The sequence below is a fragment of the Anser anser genome (genome assembly GCF_964211835.1).
Source record: "Anser anser genome assembly, chromosome: 8".
Taxonomy (NCBI): domain Eukaryota; kingdom Metazoa; phylum Chordata; class Aves; order Anseriformes; family Anatidae; genus Anser; species Anser anser.
Window position 1 is genome coordinate 9,141,125 of NC_139728.1, and position 25,326 is coordinate 9,166,450.

Here is a 25,326-nt window from a genome sequence, read left to right on the forward strand (position 1 = left end):
CCTCGCTGTGTCTTGTGGTGTCCTGCCAGGGCCAAGCTGCTGGAGCACAGCACTGGGAGGAAGCGAAATCCCCAAGGTCTGCACAGTAACAGGGCAGAACGTGCCTCACAAGGCAGCACTGTTAAATTTAGCTTTCCTAGGGCTGCTTGCTCCTTTTTTGATCCTGTTGACTCAAAACCACCCAAGCTCCTTCTGACTACAAGGATAAAGATTTGCCCTCCTGCAGATATGACTCTTTCTACTTAAATTAGATCACTTAAAATACAGAATTGAAACCACTGATGGATGGAGGGTAGAAATACAAACAAAAAGTATCTGAAGTTCATAATGACAAATCAGTGGACAAAATCTTTGCATAAGAGCAATTTGCATCTGATGGTAATGACCTAGGTTTTCTCTTGGAGCAGGGCTGCAGTGGCATCTGTTCAGAAAAAGGGTGCAGCAGCTACAGATGGCTTCCAGCACACAGTGATGACTAACCCACACCTCTGCTTTCCAAATATCTCTAATGGTTAATTGCCCCACCTCGCCAAGAATTCTTTGAGCATCTATGGCTTCCTCCATCATAACCCTTACCAACAGAGAAATCACAGCTCTGTCATCTAGTAACAGGCTTTCAAATCGCGTCGTTAAAAATCAGTTTGAGCATGTGCAGGGGCACTTTCTTGAAATCAGTGTTCCCCTGATCTACCTTGGTTTAATTCAGCTCAGCATACTTGGGGCTTGTGAGCACACAACTCAAAACAGCTTTCTCTAAATCTCTGGAAATTCTGTAGTTAAAAAAGGAGTTACAAAAGCCCACTTCTATGCATTTTCAGCAAACTAGCTTACACTCATTAACCTTGTGTTAGCAAACTATCTACAAAACTTGCAGCAGCTTAACCAACAGCTTGTCTGGGAGCACTGAACTGGGTGAACCAGCTAACAGACCATGCTGTGCTATTAGGGGCCGGTCCTTTAGTCCCGTCTAGCATGTCATTTTAGGGAAAGGCTAGATTTCTTGGTGCTTCTGTTTCTAGCAGGATGATATTCTAGACCCTAATGGTTAGAAACTTCCTCATTTGCAACCAACATGTAAGAAATAATGACAAACATTTTTCTTCTTCTGACAGCACTACTCTTCGGTTTAGACTCCTGTCCCTTACAAATCACTCAATCCTTTCATTTTGTTCAGCATTCTTGAAGATTTTTTGCTGGGCTTCCTTTGTTACACGAGATTGCACTGAAATGCCCAGTGTCCTTGGACATCCACAGCATTATTTACATCTGTTCCAGTGCCTGTGTCCCAGAGGGGACCAGGGGTCATCACAACTCACCTGGTGCATCTTCACACTAAATTTTCCTTTTTCACAAGAACATCACACTGATGGTTCATAGTCATCCTGTGATCAACCAGTATACTGACATCTTTCTCCTTCTCAGTATTTTCTAACTGATGAGGCCCCTGCTTAAGAATACATTTTTGTTATTAGTCACTGAGCACCCTGTATTGCTGATTGTTTCAGCTCATTTCTACTATTCAGGTCTCAGTATTCCTGGTATGATAGTTCTGATCCTTCCATGCTGAAGTTGCCTCATAACTTCTGTCCAAAGCGTATTTTGTTAACCAGCACTGACTTTTTGATCAAGGGCAATTCATGGAAGTTGTAGATAAGGTTGAGTACTCCTCACCTTCAGCCACCCCAATATCTCTGATCTTGGTATTTTTGGTTGTCTCCCAGTACAGCAATTCCTAATGCACCTTGCAATTCTTCCAGCAATCCCCATCCCTCCTAAAATGGAGAAAAATTCCTATCTACAACTCACATGCTGAATGATGTCCAGTTGAGTAAAAGGACGGAGCAAGTTGTGCTAGTCAGATTTAAATTGTGAGCTTCAACTATTTAAGCTGCAGAGGGGCGAACACTCTTGTAGTTGCTCATTCTCATTAAGGTATCGCTTATTTCTAGTCAACTCTAACAGACTCCTAACAGGGTGAAGTTGACATATCAGATTGAGTTAGTCTGACAGTACAAACCTCTGCAAGTATTTGTGAATCATCACAGGCACAAGTGTGTTTATGCATCAACAGGGAAAAAGCATGACTGGCCTGAACTCAGATGCAGTTCATGCATGATCAAGGAAGACTAGCAGACATGCACACACACTTCCTACTGCTCAGCAGGCACAGCCACTTCACCTAAAGCCACCTTAAATTGTCTACCCAAATCCTGAGGGTTCCTCTGCAGGATCTGCCCCAGTTTGATGGCCAAAGCTTTTAATCACAGTTTTAATTGAATCAGGGCAACTTTCTTCTGTTTACATACACATGGTCCCTGTTTCAACCCACAGAAATTGTACCTCTTATCTGATCAACTGACTGAAAAAGCTAGTGTTGTATTATTGCAATCAGCATGTGCCCTGAGAATGACTTCCCTGCTTTGACAAAAGGGAAAGACATGACACAGACAGTAATCCAGCTAGGGAAACTTCCAAATAAACATTCTAGATACCTAACAGCCAACTTCCCAACAGCCTTCAAAATGATTCAGAAGCCCAGTTTCAGTTTCTGTAATTGCAAATGAGACAGAAAGCACATTTTAAAGACTCTTCTTTGGATTTATTTGGGAATGTAGGCCATACTTTTCTTATAGCCTTCTGAAAATATTACTAGAGGCTCCCAAATTCTTATTTCCACAAATAGGAGCCTCTTCACAACTTCCCCTCTGATTTCAAAGCTACAGAAATTGAAGTTGGATGTTCTCACTCATTTAGACTTGACGCACCCAATCACACCACGCAGATTGCCTAGGGTGTGCTCTGGCAAGTAATGCTCAGACCATCCCTGAAGCATTCATCTCTCTGCTGATGGCGAAGAGATGCCTATGCCTTAGACAAGCTCCTTTCCTTTTAGATAGCTATGGAGAGGCACAGCAACTCCCATCTACTTCCCACAGGAGGGGACAGAGGCAAGGCCTCCCTGGAGAGATGGGAATGGTTACAACACGAGGACAATGGGTTTGGAGCTGTAATAGTGTTTCAGAAGTCTAGGCTATCACCATAGTCAAAGAGCTAGCAAGCCCCATGGGAACGAGCCTGCTGGGCCAATATGACTGCTGCTGGGGAACCGCCTTATCTCCAGCCATCACCCACCCACAAAACCCTAAAATGAGATGCCTCTTCTGATCACTTTGCAGCAAGAAAGAAGGTTGTGGACAGTCTGCTCTGAAACCAACACTTAAATTCACTTCTCCTTAAAAGTCACACTGCCTGGGCAGACACAAGGACCCCTACCATTGCCCCCCCTGCAGCACTGGGACATCTCTTGCTGGTGGCCAGGGAATTTCACCCTATAAAAGCTTCTTGCTTTGTTATGAACTTAGCCACGTGTGACTCATGGAACTTCTCAAAAGGGAAAGCAGATGCATTAGGAAAAGAATCCAGCTAAACAGCTTCTTTCCTCCTATCCACAGTGCAGTGTCACTGGGCTCCACCCTGCTCCGCATCCTCTCTCTAGAGATGGCAGCAGCAAGACAAGAGCATCGGTTTCAGTGGTGTCTGCGGGAACCACCAACCCACATAGGGGCCATCAGCTGCCACAGCCAGTAGCGGCTGGTTTCAAAGCAAGATGTTGTGCCTGACAGGCTATTAATAGCGTCCTAAAGTCACCTGAGATTATGACCTGGTGCATCAACTACCAGCCCTCCCAAAAGACATCTAGGGCATCACCACCTTATCTTGCTCTCTATTCTACACAGGCACTTTCTGGGCACCTCATCAGATACCAAACTTCTATTTTACCTACTTGGCTACACACAGGAAAAATAAACTGTCTCAAAAGAAAAGTAGCCACACTAACAGCATAACTGACTACTGCTGTAGCTCAATGTCAGCAAAATCTCTAATTTCAGCCCAGGCTGATAAAAGGCCTTGGGCACCACCATTCACACAGCGCTCTTGTTTATCTCCTAGGATCTTTATCAGTCAACAGTGGGCAAGAAAATTTTGGCCCAACAGCACCAAATCACACAAGTCCCCCCCAGCATCACACTGCACTGAGGAAAGGGAGGATTCAGGATACAACCCCTGGAGCACAGGCACAGCCTTGCAAGGTCTGAAGCCATCCAGGCAGGAATTGATATTTCTAGGCTGCCAGAGTCAGATGCTGGATTGAAGCATCCCCCATCACTGCCAGCTACAATCCTTCCACTCAGAGGCACTGGCAGATGCTGAGGCTGACAACAAGAGTTGTTAGTGATGGGACCAACCAAGTCTCAATCCAACCTGCAGCACAGGATGTGAACTCTGTATTAAAATCCTTCCCCACGTGAATGCAAAAACAAAGCCTATTATGTCTGGGTAAAAGATAAAGGTCACAGCAAACCAGTGAGTTTCACAAAAAACAGATAATTCTAAAAGAAAAAGAGAAGGGTTTAGTTCTCTTCAGCGAATCTGAGTCAACTTTTCATCTATGTTTTTTGTGAAACTCTTCTGGCTTTCGGTGACCTTTCTCAGACAGCTGCACAGCACTGCCAGGCTTTGATATTGGAAGTCAAATGCATCACTGCACAACAGAATGAAAGGAAGTGAGCCGGGCGCCATCTGAGAGGTGGATCTGGATATTGCTTGGGCCTGCATCCTAGAAGACTCAGACCTGAAGTGTGATCTATAGGCATGAGAAGTTCTCCACACTTCCAAATCACATCTGCCAGCATGAGTATAGTGCACCCATGTGGCGAGAACAAACACAATATTGAAATATCTATTCCTAAGGCCCTCATGAATGCATGATATACCCAAAGTAAATGACATGAAAACTCTGTAGAAAAAACTCAGCAAGCTGAGTAGCACCTATCTGGAGTCCATTGTTAATATGCAACAAAGATGGCTTGCATGGCTTCCCAACCACCTTTAAAGTAGGCAGCTGAGGATGATGAACTCAGTGGCAGGAGGAAAAGAATAAGAATGTCACTTCCTCTGCAGAAGAGCTTTTGCACTAAGAAGACTTGTAATGATGCTTGCAGATGCAAAACAAACCAGAGGATACTGGGTTTTCCTGCTAGCATTACCTCCTCTCCAAGGGACAGCATAGCCTCACACCATTTGGGACAGAAGTGAAGTAGAAGTACCAAGGAATTAAGAGAGACAAAACTCCAAGACAAGAGGTTTTAAGGGAAATCTCTCAAGCTCTGTACAAAGTAAAAAACTCACCTTTCTAAAAAGAGCTTTAATTGCATCCCTGTTATAAGAGAGCTCTTCTCAGATGGAGTCTCATTTCTGGGTGACTTCAACCACCAGTTTCTACTTATATTTAGCTGCACGATTTCTTCTGCTTGTACCTATCACTGAGCAGTTTTATTTTCCTTGGGTGCCATTTTGGAGCAGAGTCACCTTCTCATCTAGGGTACCCTCTCACTACCACTTTAGCGCCCCGCACATCCATTAGCACTCCCAACACCAGGCAACGAGCTGTGAAACACAGTGTGCCATGTCCCTGACTATGAAATGGTTCAGCAGAGGAGGGGGGAAACCTTTGCTTCGCTGATTAATGGGGTCAGGCCTTTTTGAGCACTATTCTTTGTGGTTTGGCTGGTTTCCTAATTTACTGCATTAAGCCCAACAACATTCAAGCAGAGAGGTGAAGATACAGTTAAGAAGGCATACATACACAGTTACTGTAAGTTACTCTGTGTGTGCTAACAGGACCCTTCTGTGCACCAGTTCCCATTCTTAAGTATCTTGTTCCTTGAACAGCATCTTGGTTCATCAGCTGTATCACATGTTTAATTATCACCCTACTAAGCCCAGAGAAATGCCACTCCTGGGCCTGGGATTCATATTTTTCTGCAGAAGCACTGAAGTCGGGTCCTCACAATGTCTAGTTAGCAGAGACTAAGGAGCATTGCCCTGTGGGATAAGTCGTGATGGCTTTACAGAGCACAAGAGCTCACCTCCCTTTGCTCAAGTGAGCTTCATGCCTTCGTTCCACCCTTTTCATTCTTCTACCCAGTTTGCAGCAGTCTAGCAAACTGCTTCACCTTTGTTTGCTACTACATATCCCCAGGCCGAGGATGATAGGAATACAGTCCAAAAAAAAAAAAATCCCATCTACCAGCTTCCTCTTTGTATCAGTCAAATCAGAACACCGAGCTGCAGTTAACAAGGACTTCCCAGAAGAAGCTGAGCTAGTCTTGCAGCTAGCTGCCCCTGCTCTCTCTGGATTAGTTCCCCTCTAGTAGAGCCCAATATAACAGGCCAACCTGCATCTGCCTTAGCTACCAGAGGGTTTGGACCACCAACAGTGCAATAGCTCCAAAGTACATCAGCACCCACTTGAACCCATGCTCTGACAGACCTGTTCCCAGATCTCAATTAGAGAAACCAGTGCTTCTGCTAAGATTACTTTCTGCCATTTGCTTTGTCATCTTTTAGCAGAAAATTTACTGACTCAACACCATGTTCCAACAGCAGCACCATGCCCACCCTCTTTGCCATCAGCATATCATGGCTCATTTGACAGCCCAGGACACCAGTGTCTGCTCTTTATTTGCCTAACACACACAGCATGGGCACTGGCAGAACAAACGTCTTCAAAGCCCACACATTGTGGCAGGGTAACACCCAGACTCTGAATTTTTCAAGAGACCAACACCCCAAGCGTTGCATCATAGTGTCAATGGAGGCATTGTAATTTGGCAAGCCAGGAATGAGACTAACTTCTCACTCCCTTGTAGATACCATCTAGCCCTGGGGAATTTCATCCCACGCTGGCATACTCATAGCTACTGAACTTTGCAGCAGCTGAGCGCAAGGACTGTGCCTGGCAAGGCGTCCCCTGGGGCTGCACAGCAGCAGCAGCAAGAGACCACGTGCCTGCACCTCCGATGAAGGGACCTGGAGGTCAGACTGGGGAAGGTGACTCTCAGCGCCTCTCCGTAGTACTTACACACTTCTCCTGAGCAAGGCTCACACTTGCACGTGAAAGTGCACTCACTAGTGATGCTGAAATCAAAAGCACATGAGGGCCACATGAGTGATGTTACATGTAACCACAAACCACATCAGAGCCAGTCAAACAGCTCATAAGGTGGGAAAAGGCTACAGCTCTGAGCTTGCTTGAAGAAGGATGCTCAGAGGACTCCTGCACTTAACAGAGCATTTTTAGGCACTGAAAGAACTGCTTGAAGTGTAAGAGTGAATCCATCAGACCAGCAAAGAAACAGCTATAGTATTTGGCTTTCAAGGATTTCCAGCTGGTGCTCACTTACAGCAAGATTTTCTGGGACAAGAAATAAGATTCCAAGCTTGCCAACAGAAGAGTCATTGAAGGATTATTTGCTGTCAAACAAATAAGCAACTGCCTTCAAATAGAAGCACATCCAGACTCGTTCAGCATCATGTTTCAGAAATGTCAGAGCCACCCCCAGTGCAGGACGCTGAGTGCTGAAGGTTGACTCATCTTTCTCAAGTAGTATTATTAAGGTTTTCACACCCCTGGCTGGCTCTGACACCGTAATTTCACTGTGACACAAAACACGCCTTGTCAGGGCTTAGTGTTACCCCAAGCTAGGGGGCTGGAGTCACACAGCTTCTGTTAACATGGTTGGGAAGGTCTCACAAGGTCAGCTGGCACGCACAAGCTCTCCCACTTCCACCTCTTGATCTTATCTTAACCCTCTGAGAAGTATTTCCCTTTGTCATCTTCATCTCCGCATGGAGGTCACCTCACTTCCAAATGACAAGACCAGGCTTAACTGCAAGTCACTGTGAGTCTGGGTGATGTCCAAGTCCTCTCCCACCATCTCCAACAAGACTGTCACCATGGCAGTGACAGGGCCAGGCCAAAGGAACAGGTTCTGCCTGGCTGCAACAAGCACACTGCATCTTCCAAGAATTTTTGCTTGTTGGGAAGAAGCTGGACAAAGGCAACAGCACAGCGCAAAAACAGCTCAACTGGCAGCAGTCCAAAAGTTAGAACAAATATCACGGAACAGAGCATGTAATCAGATAGGACCCCAAGCAAAATACAGGAAATCAGTCATGAATAAAAAGCCAAGCAGAAGCCATGGCTATGAGCAGTAACTGTAGGCACCAATGAGCCATCGTTAACCGCAGACACTGTTGTGGTCGAATGTGACCCTGGTTACCATTGCACCAGCTTGCTTCAGCAGTTACTGAAAAATCTTCTCAACTGGGAATAAGAAAATAAGTCTCTGGCAGGGCACTGCATATTTATTTCCCTTCTTTGGCTCTTCATTGTGCTCTTAGATGGTCCCTCTTTGCTCTTCATGTTCCATCTCCACCTCGCTGGCTTTGCCTTCATCACAAGCTGGAATTGCATCCAGCTGAGTCATACAGGAACAAACCAGAGGCTGATGTACTGCACACAGATGTTTACGAGAAGAAAGCTCAAAAGGAAGGACAGATGCGAATCTGAAAAAAGGATGGGACTTCAGGAATTTTCTGGCTGACCACACACACAAAGCAATTCAATCTGGGGAACGACATCAGGTAACAGACCTGCTCTACAGGAACCAGAGGGCTCTGACACTGGCAAGCAGCTCGCAGCCTTCCCCGGAGCCATAGTAAGAAACTGCCCATCATGCAGTGTCCTGGGGCACCCACAGATTTCAGTGGCAGAAGAGGACATCCTCTCCCTGAGCATCTACAGAACTGAAATAGCTTTCTATCCCCACTATTCTGAGAAGGCCCAGGACTGGTGACTCCCAGAGAGAAAGGCTGTGTTGCAGACTGAGCACTTTTGCAATATTTTGCTAACAGTTTCCTGCACAGAGTTTCAAAGATGAGCAAGCCTCAGGTCACACCTGTCCGGAGGCTTCACCAAGCACTGGCTGGGGACTTCCACTCCTCTTGGAGCCAACTGCTCCCATTCCCAGCTCTCAACCTCTCACACTTGCTCTGCATCCAGCTGCATCCTGTTCCTGCTGCTAACCAGACACAGAGTAGTTAGGAGGCTGTAGCAGAAGGTGCTATTTTTCTTGCTCATAGCCTTGGATGCATTTGTACTTCCAGACAGCCCAGTGTAAACAATATATCTCAGGCTTGGGAATACATCCAGGGCTTATAGATTTAAAAGCCTGACTACATCAGTCCATTGGGCTTTAAATTTATAAACAAACTTCATGTGACAAAGCTGGCTCCAAGAGGATACATGGATCCAAACTGGAGGGGCAGCACAAACTCCTGGTTTAACACACCAAGGCAGCCAGCTGGAGCTTAGCGCTGTCCTCACATTCCTCTGTGCTCTGTCCACAGTTGTGCCAGAAATGTAAGTGTGCACATTTTCATTCCTGGGAAAGAAATGCATTTGTTCTCTCTTCCAGTTCCCTATGCAGGCTGGTGAATTTCTCTGTTACACTTAAAATAGGTGTCTTCCTGTATAATAGCAGCAATGTCTTCCCCGAAGTGTGGATTCTTGGGTTTCCTCACAGGGTATATCAAAGCTTGCTCAATGCCAGGATTTAAAGAGTATCTGTCTCAAATAATTTCCATAGACTGCCTTGCTAACTGGAAGGGAAAAAAAAAAAAAAGGAAAAACAAAAATAGGATCACCAAGAGACACAGTCTGCTCAGTGCTTTACAAACAGTCTCTGGAATAAATCCCAATTGTCATTACTCTAATTGGGCACAGACATCCTTAGGCAACATCTTCCTGAAAGCCCAAGCTTCCTTCAAGAAAAGCCAGAAATAAGTGTTCTTTTAATAGGTAAACCAGATCTAATCAAGTCCCAGAACTCTTTCAGCACCCAAAAGGCTGAGACACCCAGAGAGTTCCTGTTTGCCTGGAGCACTTCTTTGCTCCAGCCAGTAAACAAGCCCACTGAAGACAGCTGTGGGTTCACGAGCTCAAAGTTCACAGCAGCTCAGACCAGGATGCCAGAGCACTGAATGCTGCGTGCCCTGTGATTGCTGCTAGCAGTCACTACAGCCCAGCCCCAGCTCAACGACATCCATTCTGTACCCTGAGAAGCAGTGTGGTGTTACCCAAGCTAGCTTGGGTGAGGGAAACCACACAGCCCCTTTTTCCTCACCAGGGGAACGAAGCCCATGCTAAACCTGCAGACACTCAGCCTGGCTGCATTGATGTACCCCCAGAAGTGCTGCACAGAGCAGACTGCTCTCAAGAAAACATGCACAGCTCCTTTCAGGGGATTTGTCTTCACTGCCATGTCTTTTCAGTGCAGCTTCTTCATAGTGCAGCTTCTTCCATCAACACAGATATTCACCCAAGCCAACATGTTGCTACTTTTGAGTGCAGAAGTCCCTCTTCCCGCTGCAGACAAGCAGCTGCATCACACAAGATGCTGCAGGTTGTCTGCTCCAAAGCACTGGCCTCGTTGGCATGCTGCTGGGCCCTGGTGCTGCTGAGCAGCACTCTCTGCCCTGCCTGTGACTTGGCTGACAGGCTGGCTGGCAGGCTGAGTTTAACTCAGGCAACAAGCACAGCCTGGGTCTGGTGTGCATCTTTAAAAAGCACGGCCACGTTCCTGGGATTCTAAAACACCCACAGCTCTGACCAGTCACTCCCAGGCAGAGTGAGCCTCCAGACACAGCCCAAGGAAGTCTTCTGACTCAGGGACTTTGTGTGCATCTGGTATGACACAGTACAAGGAGCACACCATGTAATGACCATTTTCCCACAGCTGCACTTCCTCTCGAGCTCTGCTGCACTCCCAGAGCTCCACCATCACACCAGCAGGCTGGAGCTCAGGTGTGGCTGGGTCCTGGGCCCGTCCCTCCTCAGCCATAGGTTGCATTGGATTAACACACACTGCTGTTAAGAGAGCACAGTCCCACAGCCATTTCCCATCACTTCGCAAAGTCAACACGAGGGGGACATGCTACTCCCTCCTTGCCCATGCTGGTGTCATTTCTACCTCAAACAGTACCCCTGCATTTTTACAGTCCAGGTGCCTGGGCTCACCTAAAGCCCAGCCACTGAGTCCTCTGCTTCCCTGCATGTCAGAGACATCAGAAATGCCAAAGGCACTGTGCAGGGAGCCTCATACATCCCTTGGGACAGTTCCCCAAACCTCTGCAGCAGGGCCACATGCCCTGGGCAGGCTAAGGTGATGCTCCAGCCTGAGCTGAAACAAGGTCAGAAGAAGGGAGGAGCAGAGCAGGAAGGGTCCACACAGACAGGTGTCAGGGGGAGCAGAGCAAGAAGGGATGGGGTTTGGGGATGGAGGGACCGTTCCTGCACCAGACCAGGATGCAGCGAGCTCAGCCAGCCCCAGGAGCCCTTTAGGAGGCAGAGACATGGATCCTTCCACAGGTGCAGGCTCTCACTCCAGAAACAGCTCCGCTCTTTCGAGCAGGCTTTGAAGACATGCTGCTCTTCCGCAGACCTTCCCTGCCCTCTAGTGGGAGAATCGTGCGTGGGGACAAGCTTTAGGAGAGCCTCTTCCTCTTCTACCTCCCATCATGCATGTGGACAGCACCGGCAGGACCCTACCATGTCTTGCAGAGGTAAAGCAAAGCAAGCTGCCTCAGCTTGGGAACGCAGCTCGCTGGGGTGGGACACGGGTTCAACAAGCACACCTGGGAATTCGGGGGAGCAGACACACAGCACTACCGGCAGTGGAGCAGGGCTTCTTGAAGCTACCTTAACCTCTCCTTCCAGAGAGACCTGTGAGCTCTTGCTCAAAGAAAGCAGACACTGTGCTCAGTGACACAGGGCTGCTGGGATGGTGTGGAGAGAGATCGGACATCATTGTGTATGAGGAAAATCCTGGACAAGCTTTGCAGACTTTCCTAGAGGACCAGAGCCTGGACCTGGAGCCTGGTAGCTTTAAAGAGTTTGCATTTCCCTCTGAAATAAGACTTGAAAGCTCTCTGGTACACAGCTTAATGCCCACCTCATAGGCAAGCTGTAGGCTGGAAAGCAGTTTCTTGCCAGTGGAAGCACAACTGCTCCAACCTCACACTGCAAGGACTGAACCATACCACGGAGGTGGGGTCAGGCCTACAATTGGAAAGATTCACTGTAGGCAAAGAGCAAAAAACAAAAAACTCTGCCAACAAACAAAATGAACTTCCTTGCAAGGGACAGATTTCACTGGCTTTTTGCATGGGCTCTTTGCTGGGAGCTCTGGTAGTGATCTTACAATGCTTCCCTAAAGAGTGCTGTGAGGTTGTAGGGTTAACCCTGGCTCCTCAAGCCACGCTTGGTCATGCACCATCCCACATTGTGCTGCTGCAGGACCCTGCCTCCGACCCCCTTCTGTTGCAGCCACCCTTACGTGCTCTCCGAGCAAAACTGTGATTTTTAAATCTGTGTCCCATCTCTGCTATTTATAAGCCAATAAACTCATAAACCACAGCTGGGAGCGCTGCACATCAAACCCTGGTTTATACAGACATCTAGCGGTCTCTGCTCGAACTTCACTTGCACCACATGCGTTGTGGTGCAGGACCAGCACCGGGATTTATTTTATTGTCCAAGTAAAACCAAAGCACCCCCCTGTGCTGCAAGCACAGCCCCCGGGACAGCACAACTGAAAGCAGCACTTACTGAGCTGCCTCAGAAGTTCCTCACCTCAGCTCTCCCACAGCAGCTTGTCCTGCGGGGATGTGCCACAGGCACCGCTGTGTCCTGCAGGGACGTGCTGCAGGCACCAGCGTGCATCTCTGGGGGGGAAAAAAGCCACCACTGTGACTTTGGGCAGCCATACCCTGCCAGGGTGAAGGGGCAGTGCTGGATGCGCATGGAGCAAGGTGTCTTTGAGCAGACTGTGCTGAATAACAGCAGATCTCTCTTCAAAGCAGTTTATGCATTACCCTGTCAGATACTTTGGAGCTTCCATTGCAGCCAATTTCAGCCTTAATTTGTGTTTCTACCCTGCCACTTTGAAATGAGAATCATCTGTCTCCAGCCCCAGAGCACCATCAAGATAAACTCAGTGTTACTTCAGAACCAGGATGGTAGGGGAGCAGATGGGAGTGACTGTGGGGTTACACCTGTAAAAGTTCAGCCAGTGTACAATCAGACAGCCCTGGGTCACCACATCCAGGCATGCAGGAGGGACAAGAGAAACCCTGAGAGTTCACTGCTTTGCTGAACAACACAAATCTGATGGGGGGGGGGGGGGGGGGGGGGGGGGATCAAGTGTCACAAAGTATCAGGACTGCCTTGGCAGCAGCGTATGTGCCAGACTCTGCACCCATAAACTGCCTTGCTCTTGTTTTTCCTGAGGTTCCAGTTTAAAGCAAACAGCCCCCAAATGGCACAAGACAGCCATCCTATTGCTCCGGCAGGCCCTGCTCCTCCTAACCTGCCTGCTCTGGGCTTCCCCCATCATGCTCAGGTTTGGGCATCCTTGTCTTGCTCTGCATAGAAACACAGTTGCTCCATCCCACGTGTGACACTGTGCTACACACGGCTGCCATGGAGGAAGGGGTTGGAGAGCAGAGAAGAAAAGCGGGCAACCTCAAAGGGCAACCCAGCACAGAGCAGGAAAGAGAAAAGCCACCCCCGGGAGGAGTCCCCGCTTGCACTGTGCAAAGGTAACCCAGTCCCAGGCTGCAGCTGAGGAGCTCAGCTTTTGATCTCCAGAGCACATTTGAATTTGAGGAGGTGGGGATGCCTCTGGAGCTGCTGCAAGCAGCCATTTGAGAGGTGTCCCACCGCCTCTGAAGCTAAGGAGGAGCCACCATTATCAGCCGATTATCTCTCAGTTTCCTGGAGGGGTGACGGTCTGAGTCACTTGGCAGTGGGAGGGTGGTTTCTTCATGTGCTTACTGGAGCAGCTGAAATGCGTGGGCAGGGTAAAAACAATGCAGATGTAAGTGATTATGGGGGCAAGCAGAATCTCCAGGAGCATGGTATTTTTCCCTACTTGTTGGAATATGTCTAACATTTTATCACATCAGTGTGTCAAGCCATTTGCACCTCTCCTCCCCCATGCCAAGGCTGATAAACAAGCACAGCACGTGTATCCCAGAGTTCACGGCCCTTTGGTCTGCTCCATGCCATGCTGCCCTACCACCTGCATTTCTCCTCTGCCTGCACACATCTTTATGGGAGAGGAAAGGGCCATATCTCCTTTTGGTCACAGCTCTCTGACTTGCTCCCACACACCTGCAGACAAGGACATCCTCATCAGTCCTGCCTCACTCTCTGTGGCTGCCAGAAACAAACCACTTAGGATGGGCAAAACACCTTCCCAGCGTAGCCCAGTAGCTGCAGTTGTTACGTACAAATCTCTATACTTCCCAAGTTACCAATGCATCTTTCATCTCACCCAGAAGAAAACCATCTGCATAACAACAAAGCTCAATGCATGGGAGAAATAACAAAGACTGTGCTCCACTGCACTGGCCACCCACACCACTCCTCTGCCGTACCCACTGCCTATGCACCCAGGCTGAGAGGTAGCATATTCATCAGGAGTAACGCTCACAGAATTACCATTCTGCAAATAAACACACTGAAGTCAAAAACATGGTGTAAAACCTCAGGGGAAAAGGCATCATGGGAGCATTCTAGTCCTAACAACAGAGTTCCAGGTAGCATAAAGATCTTCTATCTTTGGGGATGATTTGCAAGGAGTTTGAAAAATCAGTTTCCTTCACCAACCAGAATGGTAAAGATACAGACAAGGTGTTCAAACAAGTATTTAAGTGAGCTGTCTCCTGGTAACAGGGAAACAGGTAACACTATGTTGTCCCAAACCTGGTGACAAACACACATCCCTTGGTAAGGATGAGTAACCCAGTAGAGTTGCAATGCTTTTGCTTAAACAGGGAGTTTAGAGCAAGACAAAAGGGCTTCAGAAAGAAAAAGTAAACTAGCTTTGCTGGGAATGTGTTTCTCTATGCCCACTGCATCACCACTTTCTCTGGAAGACGCAAGGCTTGAGGCTAATCCAGAACCAGATATCACTTGCACTGCAGCTATCAGCAAGACAAAGTCACTGGTCGTGGTGGAGCAGGCAGGAGCAAGAAGCATGAGCCACCAAAGCTGCACATCACTCAGAGATGGTATTTTTCCTACTTTAAAAGAAGCTCAATTCATACAGGAGAAACAACAACCCTGAGAAACTCTGGTTGCACAGCCACATCTCACAAGGGGTGTAAGTCACTTCAGCATAGATGAGAAATTGAGACATTAAGGGATAGACAGAGCACTTCAGGGTAGGAGGAATGAGGCTTCCTCACTCAAAACCTTTCAAACACCTGCACAGGAACTTATGGAAGGAGGGCTTCCACCCTACAGCCTCACTCCAACCACGGACAAGCGCATTTTACATAGGTGCTACATCAAGAGGGCCTCACTCTAAGCACAGCTTTGAGGTCCGTTACAGGAAGATGCTCACCTTTGATATTTAAACCATGGCAAAGAGGAGAACATTCAGGTTACTAACATGATTAAAGTAAGGGTTTTGCATTTCATTTCCCCAGTGCAGCTAATCCAAAACCTCCTAGTTTCTTTAACATTTTTCAGACCCATTGCAGAGAGAAGGCTGGAAACACTCAGCTGAGGCATAACAGGGCAAAATAGACAAGATGTGGAGTGAGGTAAAAGGACCCCTTTATACAAGGACTGTTTCCATCTAATTCTGGAGCACCAACAGACATCCATTTATTCTGAATCCTGCTGCTGCTCTTTTTTTTATACAGGCTACTGAAATACAGAGACATTTGAGTGTGGGTAGAGCTGCTCTATCTCTGATGTAGTGGTGTGGAAAAGGGCTTTTTTATTTATTTTTTTAAATGTCTAATGGAAATACCTACCAGTATCAGGACTGAGAGTACTTTATCTCACCAAATCAGCTTTCAGAGGGGAAGCAAGTATACCGCACTGCTTCTGATCAAACAGTGCCTGAGAGAGTTTGAGACAAACCACCTAGAGATGTCCCCCAACACCACTCCTAGGATCAAAGCCATGCCAGGCAAGACAGCCAACCTGGCCACGGAGCAGGGCCCCCTCCCTGTCACAAAGCTGCAGAGTCCCTCTCCCCCTTACCTTGCACAGCAGTGCCCACAGCCAGCTCCATCCAGTGCCTGCTTTGCTCCAGCACATCCCAGTCTGCACCATTGGGTTTACGGCAGGAGAGTTGGGAGTTCTCCAGTGAGGTGCCTACGCTGCTGGGCAGCCCCATACACAAGTGTAGTCACTTAAGCCATTACATGTCCAGCAGCAGCCTGGGGGGAAGCAGGAAGAGAGCCCAGGTCAGGTAAAATCAAGACTGAAATCACAGGTGGTTTCCTTTCTTGTAAACACTTTTATCCTTCTGCAGCTGCTGGTTAGCCGAGTTTCACTCTTTCCCCTTTGACTGCATTTTCCTGTGCAACAAACATGGGCAGGATTCACATCTGGGTCACTGGCCGCAGAAGAGTATTTTTGTGACTGCAATCCCAGAGGTTTCAGAGGCACCCACTCCTGTGGGGAAGCGTGGGGAGGCCTGTAAATGGTGATGCGGAGCTGCACTTTAGCAAAGGTCACAGAGGCACCCCTCTCACTACGTTCATAGCTAGGCAGCATCGAGGAGATTTTCAGGGCCGTGGGGCACAAATCTCTCTGCAGTCCAAGTATCATTTAAGCTTGCTGAAGAGGATTCTGCTGCCTTCAGCATTTGTCCAGCCTCTGTACTACTACTAGCTGTCCCAAAGCTCAGACATGGTTCTACACAGCACCAGCTCCTGGGGCAGACCAGAAGCCCCAGCCTCTGCCTAATCTCTGGCACTGCCCAGTAACAGATAGCTGGTGCATTATGAAGAACCAGGCTCCCCCTTTTGAAGTGCTTTATCAGCCCCCAGATATTAGTTAGCACAAAATGCAAGTCACCAGTTATACCCTAGGTCTACACAGGGACAATAGACTTCAGGATTTAAAGCATGAAGGTGAAAGAGCACAAAACCTCACCTCCTCTCCAGTGCAGAATAACTAAACCAGCCCCCACCCCCTGTGCCTTGCTTTAAGTAATTAGCACAATTAGGGTCCTTAGCCTTTGGCTGAACCTTGTTCTCCACACAGGTGTGAGGACACATCCAGTCAGAATTCTGCAGTTTAATCATGCCTCCCTGTGCAAACCAGGTGTTTTGTTTTTCACCCAGTTAGGCTGTTTTTCACCTGTGGATCTCAGGCCTTTCTCCAGCAAGAGAAAGAGCTTTCTGTGTCTCTTTTTCCCAAAACAGGAGTTACAATCCTGAACTGAATTGCTCCTTGGAGTCCTTAAACACTATAGTTTAAGCTGCAGTCTCACTATGAGGTAGATGCTGCAGAAGCTAGTTAAGAGGTAGGAGGGATGAAAGTCACCCGCTGCCTTCTTTGCTCTCTGCTTCTCTGTCTGCCTGCTCCAGCTCAAAGACGCTTCTGCTCCCTCCCACAGATGAGCCACAAAGAATTGCTTGCCAAGGGCAAGCCTAGCTGCTTTTAGATATCTTTTGCTGTCTCTTTAGCAATAGTCTAGAACCCTTAGGGACTGCAGACTCAGGTTGAAATTAAAAGTACCTGCAAGCCTAGCCTGCAGAGAACACCTGTGAGCCATCCAGACCACACAGACAGCTTCAGCTCCTCCCTGTTGACTGCTTTCCCACTATTTGCTTGGCTGTGACATTAGCTCTTTGGTCACTATAACACCTACTGTCGCATGTCTCTTGTGTGTTCTCAGTCTCTGGAATTTCCCTCTCTTCCAAGGATTCAAAGTTAGCACATAATTTCTCAGAAACCTCTTTCAGACTCTAAGATATGAGGCCCCTAGGCAAGGTCAGAAATCAGAGAAAATCTTATTACTGGGTGTTTGTTTTTTCCTCCCACCTTTTTCCAGTTCTCACAGCAGGCCCAGCTTACCCAAAAATAGTCTTTTCCAAACCTGTGAGAGTTCTCTTGACTTTGTTCAGGACATAGTTTCTTTATTTATTTATTTATTTTTGCATGCTTTGCATGCTTAGCAATGAATGCAACAGTGACCCATCCCTTGGCAAGGTTAGGTTACCAAAGACAGAGCAAGAGCCATGGAAGGCTGCAAACTATGTCCAGTGAAGAGGTGTCGTGGGATGCCTCTTCTGGACAATTCAGACCCTTTGCTTTCACATCAATTCTGAGCGCTTTGCTAATGAGCCAACCTAAACTTTCAATTTGATATACTTCATATCACAGTCAGCCCACACTGGTCCCAAGAGACCTACGTGAAAAATCTTCAAAAGAAGTGGCAAACATCCAGTCCCAAAGATATTTAATACAGTGTCGTTTGCCTGACTCTGTGCAGGGATACAGCTGGAAGTAGCATTATTCTGTCTAGCTGGTGAATAGTCTCAGTAAGGCATTACTGGCAGTAGCCATCTCTGACTTCTTTGGACTCAGTCAAAATGCTTATTTGGATCTTAATCTTCTTTTGAGTCTCCCATGGATTTTGCTTTTAAGATTACTCTGAATTCAGCTTCCCATTTAACATTCACAAAGCAATCCAGGCATGTTTTTGCCAAAACCTACTTTGGCACGGTCGCATTTGGTATCTGCATCCAGAAGTCACATATTAACAAGCCTGAAAATTTGCATGTGAAAAGCAGGGTGTTTGTTTTAATGTGCCCTTTAAGCCTCCCTTCCACGGTACTCAAGACCTCTGCATATTTCTTTGCAGCAGTTCATAAACTGTCCTGACTTCAGATCTTTTTCCCTGTAAAGCATTTCCTGAGAGCATTCATCCAGCCATGACTGCAAGGTGCAGGCTGTGCAGCAAAGCAGGCTATCTCCCAGGCTACGGGCCTCACACCCCTGATACCCCATACCAAAGCCCTTTGAGGCTCCTGAGATTCCATCCCAAAATTAAGATGCGACAATTCTTTGGAGCAGGAGGGGGGAATTAAGATCACTGCCAGAAGCACTCTAAACCCTGCTGGCTGTCCTGTCCCTGTCCTCAGTAACCTCTGCTTCCTGCCCAAGGTAGCTCAATTTCCTGTAGCTGTGTTTACACGAATAAAGAGGAAACATTTTCTGTTTCTATCTGTTGTTCTAATAAGCCCTGAGCTGTTTATCACGATTGCTGTTGTTACGTTCCCTTCCAGGTGGCAGAGAGCCGTCACGGGGAATGGCCCGCCGCAAGCACCTACGGGTGGAACAAGCCTGTCACCCCAAAAGGTGCCTAGAACGGGGAGGAGCTGTTCAGCCCCTCCTGCACATCCTCTCCTCCTCCTCCTTTCTGCTGGAGGAGAGTTTCCCTGAAATAAGACTATCCCCCTGAGTGCAGAGACACCACCTGCTTGGAGCCAGCATCACTTCCTAGGGGAGCCTCCCCAAGCTCAGGGACCTCCGAGGGAGGAGGCAGGTTTTGTAGAGAACACACACTCATGCAAGGGCCTCACCCCGTAGCCACAAAGCAAGTCTGTCTCCCAGGCACAGGGCAAGCCTTGCTTCTGGAATTAAAATAATCCCATGGTAACTCTGCCAGCCAGGCAGCCAGTAGTGCTGCTAGCCCTGCTCTGGTCCCCAGGGTCCCACAACCCACCCAAGACTAAAACCACCAATCCGAGGGAAGAAGGTCTCCTCACAGCTGAGATTATCAGCGCTTCCTGCCCCTGCCACCACCGCGCATCATGGAAATGTTTGAACGTCGCCTCCCACCCAGCAGGGAGGGCAGCGCAGGCGGTCACCGCAGCCATGCAGGAGACAAGGGTCTTCTCCAGAGCAGGCAAAACACCCGGCTGCAGCAGCACGGGGGGAGCCCAGGCTGGGAGTGCCAGGTGGCACCACTGCACACCCTTGGTGCTGTCCCAGGAATCATCTGGTCACAAGGAATGGGCTCTGCTGCAGCATCAGGCAGACAGCTTGCTGAACAGGAGGGAGGAAGGAGTTTCCGAAAGGTCCCCAAGAGAGGTACAGGACATGCTGCTAAAGCATCGGGGCTGGGGAAGACTCCATCACCCTTCGTGGAAAGAAGGGCTTGATCTCACCCCAAGCCCTCACCACCAGCAGATGTGATTCACCCGTCCCAGGAGAAGAGTCATTTGCAGAATGCAAATATTTATGAATCACCTGTGTGCCCTGCTGTCTCCAGGGCTGTTTTGGAAGTATCACACCACCCAGTCACAGTGCCACATTGCCCTGGCAGATGAGGGTGATAACAACACAGACCACAAGTCCTCCTAGCAGCACTGCATGACAGGGCCAAGTAGTTCAGGCAGGACAGAGACATTGGTTTAGCTTGCGGGCTAGTGGTGCATGTGCGATGGTGCTGGAGACTGGAACTGCCCTACCTGCAGATGAGACCTGTATGCAGCATTCCTCATGCCACCGAAGATTTTTTTTTATCTGGAAGAACCTTGGCTTCATTCAGTGTGGAAATCCCTGCCAATGTTCCTCCAAATCCTAATTCTCCCCCAAGCCCCTGACCTTGGATCCTTCTTTGGGCTCCCTCCTTGATTGCAGGGCTAATGTGTGTGGCCACACCTTTTACCCTCTCTGTTCACCTTCAGCTGAAAATGCCCCTGTAAACATGACCTTGTCCATGAACCACAAAGAATCAGCTCAGTGTAGTGTCCCCAAGATACCAGGCTCTGAGACAAAGGATACTATTTCTGTGAATCTAACATACTTAAGAAGTGAAAGGCAACTGCATCATCAGGCTGCAGCCTCTGGTGCATCCCACACACCTGCATGCATATGCATGTGGGAATCACAGCACCTGCATGAGGTCTCTGACCATCCACGCTGGTCTTGAAGGCCTTCTGTGTAATTCCTCCCTTCTGCATAGTCAGTCCCCAAATCCTCCCTCTCACAGCCTCCCCCTGCTGGCAAGGAGTTCATGGCATTTCCCACTCCCCAGCACTTGCCACAGCCCCACACATCATAACCCCAAACACATCTCCTGGCTACTCACCCATGTCACTCTTCGGCCAGGCCTTGCAGACACAGCCATTGGGGTGTTCACACTCCTCAGCTTCCAGCTTCCTCGTGCAGGCAAAGCAAAACTCTGGGGCAAAGGAGAAGAACACTAAAACCTTGCTTACAAGACACGTGAAGTATTTTTACAGACCACCTTTCCACCACTGTATTGTAGCCACCTTTGGGTGGGATAAACAGCCCATACAATGTCAGCTGCTCTGCCTCATCCTTTCTCCATCAGGAGTGCTTCTTTTGGGGCATTTGCAACTATCTGCACATGCTTCCTGCCACAGCACAAGGAAGGCTGGAATGCACTGGATGAAACTCTCCCAGGCACAAGAAGCTGTTCCTTCCTGCATTTTCTTTCTCCACCCCCAGTCATATACCCTCCTTTACCTGGGCATACAGCTATCCACCATAAAAACTGCATGGAGAGAAGATGCCTTTAGAGATGTTGCATCCGCTTTAGATACTGTGGTAAGTGAAAATTAGTTCACTTTGGACATTCATCCACATACACACATGAACAATTGGTTGCAACCTGCCAGCATTCACAATTTAGGCTATTTTTCACCTATTACAGGTACTGCATCTCCGGTCAAGCTCCTACTCCCCGCTCATCTCAATGCCAGCTACTTATTCCAGTATCTTACCATAAGTGAGCATCTCCCTCAGAGGGAACTTTGAAATAAAGTATATTCTGGACTTAAGTTCATGCAAACATTAACAAAGGTGAAGGGAAAAAAAAAACAAAACACACACAAAAAGGATAATAAGAAAAATATGAGTCATCACAGATTGCTGAGAGGACTTCAGTGACACATGGAGAGGTGCACACACACCCCATGATGCCACCATACATCAAAGCACACTAAATGCTGACAAGCAACATATAAATCATCAAACAGAATAACAATAAGAATCATGCGTCACCTGAAAAGGCATTTAAAAAAAAAAAAAAAAGCAACCAGAAATAAAGAGCAAAGAAAAATACAATGCAGAGTGCAAACCACGGCTACAGATTTCAGCTGCCAGCAAACACTGCGTGGGAAAATGCTGCCTGGAGATCAAACATGCATTGTTCTGGGGGAAAAAAAAAAAAAGTACTTCACACTCCAAAGTTTTCTTATTTCAAAGGGGAAACTAGCTGCGACAAAGAAGGCCCAGCAATAAGTAAAACAAAAGTGAACCATCCTCTCATGCTTTTACACCTGCAGTCAAGTTCTCAAGCCCCTGCATCATGTCCCTGATGCAAAATAGTTTGGTCTCAGGATCTTTGTCAGGGCATTCCTGGGACATTTAAGCCACAAAAATGGGCTGCAAGACTCTACGTGATAGCTGGGAAATGCACTTTCTTGCAGGGTTCCATGGCGCAACAGAGAAGAAGCATTCCCTACAGACCGCCACACTGAGCATTTTTTCTGTGTGGGGTTTGTTCTGGTGGATTGACAGACGAGTTTGCAGGCAAACAGGCTTCTCCCAGGTGGCCAAAAACATAGCAGTAGTCCCCGCAAAACTCTTCCCCCATACAGGCCACCAGGACACTTCTAGCACCATTACTGTGCTGATGAGTTCACATCTGTAAGCCCAGCAGTGAGATTGAAGGCAGGTACCTGCTGCCAAGGCACCAGTTATCTGGCTGCACTTGGCTTTGTGCACCTGTCATCTTGCATTTGTCATCTGCTTTCAAGGGGAGGGCAGGAGGGAACCTGCCCCATCCTCAGGGAGGTACTGAGCCTGCCTGGGGAAAAGGTCCCGAGACTTTGTGGCGAAGGCAGGGAGAGGAGTCCCAGGGAGGAGCTGTGGCACAAGGACAAGCCTTGGGGCTGATGGAGACCTCACTGGGGCAGCAGGGGTTCACCAGTGCCTTGGTCCAAAGCCCCAGCTGTGAGGACTGAGTGGGCTGGTAAACCTCCGTACATCTGTTTCGTTCTCTCTCCTTGCTCTGAGTTGTCTCTTACTAAAAAGGCGTCCTTCTGAGTTTCTATTCAGGCTTTCCTTTCCAGTCACTAGCTACAAGTTCACAGCAGCAATTTCATTTTTAACAGACATCAGACTACTGGCCTGTCCTCAACGTGTACTCAGAGATTTAAACTATGGTTAAAATTAATGCTTTAAACTATTAGTTAAAACTAATATCAGTAGCTCGGGCAGTTCCAGTCAGAAACACAAAAATATCAGATGTTCTCCATACAAAGCCCCCAGGCCTTCTGGGTTTACGTTTGATGGGCTAGCTTTAAGTTCAGCTGACTAGCTTCCATTGGAAACAAAACATTATGTCATGGTTTTGATATTATTGTATTCTATTTCTCTCCAAATGTAAACCCAAAACACTGTAAGTGTCCTGCCTAAGTCACTGACAGTTTTATCTGCTACAGTGCTGGCTGCAATTATTTTTAGTTTTACTCCATTTAAGGGGAGTAAAAAACCTGTCTATAAACAAAGATAGCACTTATTAATAACTAACTTTCCTTAACAAAAGTTTTTCCTCTTAAGTTTGGTGTGATGCCACAGGCTCACTCCTCTCTTTTTGCTGTATTCTAACTTCCGTAATTAACAGTAAAGCCTTTCAGCTTTTCCTCTTAATTAAAATAGTTTTGAGTTCACCATAACCTTATAGCGAACAATGCCTATGGGTGAGGTCTCACCGAAAACCACCTCGTACTAAAGTAGCACGTTGCACTCCTAATTAGGCATGGCAGGTTGGTTGGTTGGTTTGTTTTCAGCAGCATCGGGGATGTTTTTACCAGAGCTCGCCCGTAACACAGCCTTCACACCACACGTACCAGCTTTGCAGAGCCACACCGTCGGACATGGCTGCAGCTGGATGTCAGCTTGAGGGCAGACATGGCCGCGTCCCTACTTCTGGGGCATCATCCTTCCTGTCGGGACTATAACTGCTTGTTTTTAACATCCTAGCTACAGCCATCTTCTCACAAGTCTTTGCTGTGCCTCTAAGATGGTGTTTCTTCCCCTCAGTGGTCATTTCCAAACCCTTCCATTTGCTGCCCGTGCCCCCAGGCCTGAGGCAGGCTATTTCCTCAGCACACGGGCCGCCACAACCCCACATAATTTCCCAGCGCTGAAGCACATTACGTGGCTGCACTGTCCTTCTCATTAATGCTGCCTCCCAAACCTTTCAGATTTTATTTGAAGCTGGGTGGCTGTGCCCAGGTGTTGGCCGCAGGGGCTGCAGGTCTCTGTGAGGAGAGCACAGGGACTGCCTCGTGTGGAGCGCTGCCATTTCCAGAGGATTCCAGAACGTTCCAAGGAGCGCTGCCATTTCCAGAGGGTTCCAGAACATTCCAAGCACCTCAGTAACGGAACCACCAACCCCACAGCTGAGCCCAGCAGCAGTGCAGGTGGTGGCTCTGGGTAAAAGCGTTTAAGAAAAGCCGAAACACTGCCTGGCAGTGAGGACTGAGGAAAAAAAATGTGAGAAACAGCTCTGCAGCACTGAGGTGAGAGAAGGAGGGTAGAAGATGGCGCTGCCTGAGCAGGGATTCCCCTGCAGGCTTTGGGGAGGCCACAGCGGAAGGGGTTTATCCCAAAGGAGCAGGGGAAAGTGGGAGAAGGAAGAAGCAGTAGACAGGAGCTGTTAAGGACTGACCAGAGCCACCATTCCTATACCACTGGGTAGAGGAGTCAGGAGGGAAAGGGTGGAGCTGAGCCTGGAAGGAAGCACAGGTGAGGAAGAGGTGTTATTTTAATTTCTCTCTCACTATCTATATCAATTTTAATGGGGAATAAATTAGTTTTCCTCAATTCTGTTTAGCCCATGACGGGAATGGGTAAGTAATCTCTCTGTCTTTATCGCAACCCACAAGCTTTTCCATCTCATTTTTTCCCTCTATCCTATTGAGGAGGGAAAGTGAGAAAACAGCTGGGTGAGCATTTGGGAGCTAGCCAGGGTCAACACCACAAGTAACAATTATTGTTTAAATTTCCACTGTTCACAGGTGTGTGGAGTAATCATCTAGAAGGTTTAAGATGTGCTACTTCTACAGCACATTCCTGCTGGCAGTTCTGACTATTTTCAACATGGCTCAGTCCTACTTCCCCCAGAGAGGTAAGCAACTGTTCCTGTTCAGCCCAGAGGGATGCCAAGACGGAATGTAGCGTTTCTGGCTCTATCTTTGGTGGAGACAGATCTGCAGTGCTGACAGGGCCATTGCAGACCACTACCCCATTGAGTGGCGTGGGGAAGGAGGGATTCCTGAGAGACACCATCCTGCAGACTCAGCAGCTCTGTGCAAGGCTGGGGGCTACTGAAAGTCAGTGTGGGGCTCCACTGCCTACCCGCTCCCTTTTACTCTCAGCAAGAGAAAGCAAATGTACTTCAGGTTCCCATCTCTGTGTTAAACATGCTCTTTAAGACCACAGGAAACAGTGCTTTTAGAAAGCAGGGCTACAGGGTCATCAGGGTTTTGTTCTCTCTCTCCTCCTCCCCCCCATGCGCGTGCATGCACACACAGAGGAGATCAAAGGTAAAGAATGAGAGG

At 48.0% G+C, this 25,326-nt stretch overlaps 1 protein-coding gene across 8 annotated transcripts in view; it reads right to left on the reverse strand.

Annotated features, from left to right (window-relative positions):
- The window catches only part of LOC310903799 (uncharacterized protein), a gene marked incomplete at its 3' end in the record, with an annotated part of 144,054 nt that extends 120,429 nt beyond the window's left edge, over positions 1-23,625 (reverse strand). For 3 of the 8 annotated variants that reach the window (XR_014587811.1, XM_083847737.1, XM_083847740.1), the window contains exons 1-2: positions 16,868-16,974; positions 15,968-16,146 (exon numbers count right to left, since the gene is read on the reverse strand). Coding sequence is in view for 4 of the 8 variants with exons in the window: in XM_083847740.1 (XP_083703866.1) it covers positions 15,968-16,103 (136 nt within the window). The other 5 variants (XR_014587812.1, XR_014587813.1, XR_014587814.1 and 2 more) reach the window with 5 other exon arrangements.
- Between the last annotated feature and the right edge of the window lie 1,701 nt (positions 23,626-25,326).